Genomic DNA, 3,186 nt, shown 5'->3' on the forward strand with positions numbered 1-3,186 from the left:
TGGCTTTTTAATGGGATCAATCTATTTGCATACATGCATGTATGGTCCAACATGACTTGAAATAAAGTTAGGACTGCTATATATTAATTTATGTCTGTTTCTTTCTTTCTTTTTTTTTTATAGTAATAATGCACAAACACAACATGAGGTAGTTGACAGCAATACATCTAGTGGGTGGCCACACATAAATAAATTGTTGTCTCCAGCCAGTGAAATGGCTACATTCAGATCAACAATTTGTTTACTGATAAAGTCTTTATGAACACTCTCAATGAATAAATAAATAAAAACAAAAACATTTGATTGTTGCTGAAGTGAGCTGTCTTTCAAACGCTGGGTTGGACCAGACTCTTATAATTTCATTCAACTCTGGGAGGTTAAAACAAAAGCACTGGGCCCTTGCCCGCATGAGGGCGCTAATGGCCTCAATACGGTAATACTATTGGAATGCCTGGTGAAACCTAGGAAGGGACTGTGTAAGTGGACTAGAGAAGGCAATCTGAGTTAGAGTTGCATTCTGTAATCGTTGCAAGCCACCATCTGGACTACTTGGTCCATTGCCGTTGATGACTGTATTTTGAGTTGTTAGTGTGAGAGTTGCAGGAGGAGACATGGCAGTGGTTGGGATAGGAGGTGAAGGTTCCTGTATTTGTGTGTTCGTTACTGGCGGCTGTAACGGTAAGAAACCTAACAGCTGTCCTAAGTCCACAGTACTAGCATTGACAGGTTCCGCTATTACAGCAGGACCTTTGTTGTCATCTAGATTATTGGTGGTTTCTACGGACACTTCTAGGGCAACTTTAGGTGGTGTGTTAGGGGGCTTTATATCGTATACTTTTGTTGCAGCTTTTGTAGGGGGTCTTACTTTGGTCTGTGTGTACACTATAGTTGTATTAGGACATGAAAGGTCTTGGCAGTTTGGCGAGTTGAGTACTTTATTAATTAATTTAGGAGGTGGGGGCGGTATTTTTATTGGCAGTGGTTGTAGCTGCAGCTGTATGTGGTGTTGTTGCAAAGCTTGAGGATGTGGGGGAGGTGGAGGGGGAGGAGGTGGCAGCTGTGTTTGAAGTAACTGTGCATCGGCAGTAGTTATTGGCAGTAATGCTTGTTGCATTTGTTGTACATTGACTGATGTTAACCTGTGTTTCATGGCTTCACCACTGTGACTTTTCCGACTATGCCGCACCAGGTGGTCTTTCCTACCAAAACGTTGGCCACAAACCTGACACAAGAAATCTTTCCTTCCTGTATGTACCACCAGGTGCCGCCTGACATCTTTCCTAGTGTAAAATCTCCTCTCGCAGTGCTCGCATTTATGTTTCTTTTCTTTCACACCATTAGATTTACCTGAATGCACTTTGATGTGCTCTAAGAGAATATCAGTACTCTCGAAATCTTTGTTACATATCTTACACGTCAGATCACCTGCCGCTGCTGCGTGCAAGGCTATGTGTTTACGAAACCCTGGTTTTGTATTGTATACCTTCCCACACTCTTTACAATTGAAAGAGATCTTGTTTGGGTCGTGGGTGTGCAAGTGATTCTTCAGATGGTCTTTCCGGTGAAACTTCTTCTCACAGTAAGTACATGTGTGTACTTTGAGGGGTGAATGGGTTGCCATGTGTCTCATCAGTTTGTATTTAGATACGAATGCTTTCTTGCAGTCTGAGTGAGAACACTGGAATGGCCGTTCACCAGTATGGTTATACGAGTGTGTCTTTAACTTCTCTGGATTGAGGAACACTTTTCCACAGATCTCACAGCTGTAGGTATGTCTGTCTGTCGATATCCTGCCCGTCTTACCTTTACTTTTCTTTAACTTAGCTTCTTTCTTTTTCTCCATCCGATGCAGTAGTGCAGAATTCCTAGCCTTCTTAGGTCTGCGACCACGTTTCTTGGTTGGTTTGGATTCACATATATGTTCCTCCAACAACGCAAACGTACTAAAGACGTGATTGCAGTTGGAACATTTCCAAGGGTCTGAACTGCCATTTGACGTAGTTGAGTTGGTTTCTGCTCCATTTAAATTCTAATCAGTACAAAGGGAGAAAAGATATCGCAATCGTTAAAGATGAAATATTCACGTCATCAGTGAAACCACTAATAAAAGACAAACATTTCTGTTTTGGTTTCAACTGACAAAAACTTTGTTTTCATGTGAGTCATCACATTGAATGGGACTGGGAAATGCCAAGGTTTGGTACATCACTAATCCGATTTAAATCTGATGTCATGTACGATTTCTTTTCAGCTCTTACATATATTATCATTTGTTCTTTTGTGAGTGTCTGATACCTACATCTGACACAATACCTGCTGTTCTCGGACGCAACCTCAAACTTACAAGGAACCAACCAGAATCCGTCTTACAATATAACATTCAATGCATGGAATTGAAAGAAAGAGAACCACCATACAATAATGAGAACATCATTGTCTGCGCTTTGTGTTCAAGCTCTTTTCGAATAGCGTGTTCTGAAGTACTGTACCCATATGTTTTGGAGCATTACATGTTCTCATTCATTGAGTAAATTCACTCAGCAATCTCACGTGGCTCGAGAACAGCAATGGTATTGTGTCAGATGTAGGTATCAGGCACTCACAAAACAAAAGAACAAGTGGCAATAAACATGATAAGAGCTACAAAGAAATCACACCAAGTACACTACATCAGGTCTTAATCAGATTGGTACATCACAAGAAATTGCTGTATGTCAGATGAGTGTCAAATTAGCATAGAGCTGGACGGAACACTGGCTGTGACTCACCACAGAGTAAGGAAAATGAGAACACCTATGCAAGTTTGGTACACCTCAAGAATCAAGTTGGGTTTGAGAGGACATTGTATAAGTTATACAAGACAGATACATTACCATAAAGCAATGAGAGTTCTATATACAGCTGAATATTCATCCAACACAAAGTACATTGATAAGTTTCAATACTACGGGATATGAACATATACTATTTATTTCTGAGTCCAGTACATCTATGTCTTTATCATTTGAGTAAGAACTTTCTACTTTTTTTTAACAGGATGGCATCTTGGTCTTTACAACTGTTTTACTGCACTCCTTTTATCAGACATCTTAAGTGGTTCACAGACAAATAAAGGATGTTCTTACAATGTTCCTATCACAAAATATAATCAATTGTATTGGAGCACTCACCTCTTTAATTTCTTTG

General features: G+C 40.1%; 1 protein-coding gene across 1 annotated transcript; it reads right to left on the bottom strand.

The window, feature by feature from the left end:
- Positions 1-439: 439 nt before the first annotated feature.
- LOC144445229 (zinc finger protein PLAG1-like) lies at positions 440-1,645 on the bottom strand. Its single transcript, XM_078134770.1, has one exon. It carries the CDS (start codon positions 1,628-1,630, stop codon positions 440-442), a length of 1,191 nt encoding a protein of 396 aa, XP_077990896.1. The 5' UTR covers positions 1,631-1,645.
- Positions 1,646-3,186: the final 1,541 nt, after the last annotated feature.

The sequence above is a fragment of the Glandiceps talaboti genome, chromosome 14 (assembly GCF_964340395.1).
Source record: "Glandiceps talaboti chromosome 14, keGlaTala1.1, whole genome shotgun sequence".
NCBI lineage: Eukaryota > Metazoa > Hemichordata > Enteropneusta > Spengelidae > Glandiceps > Glandiceps talaboti.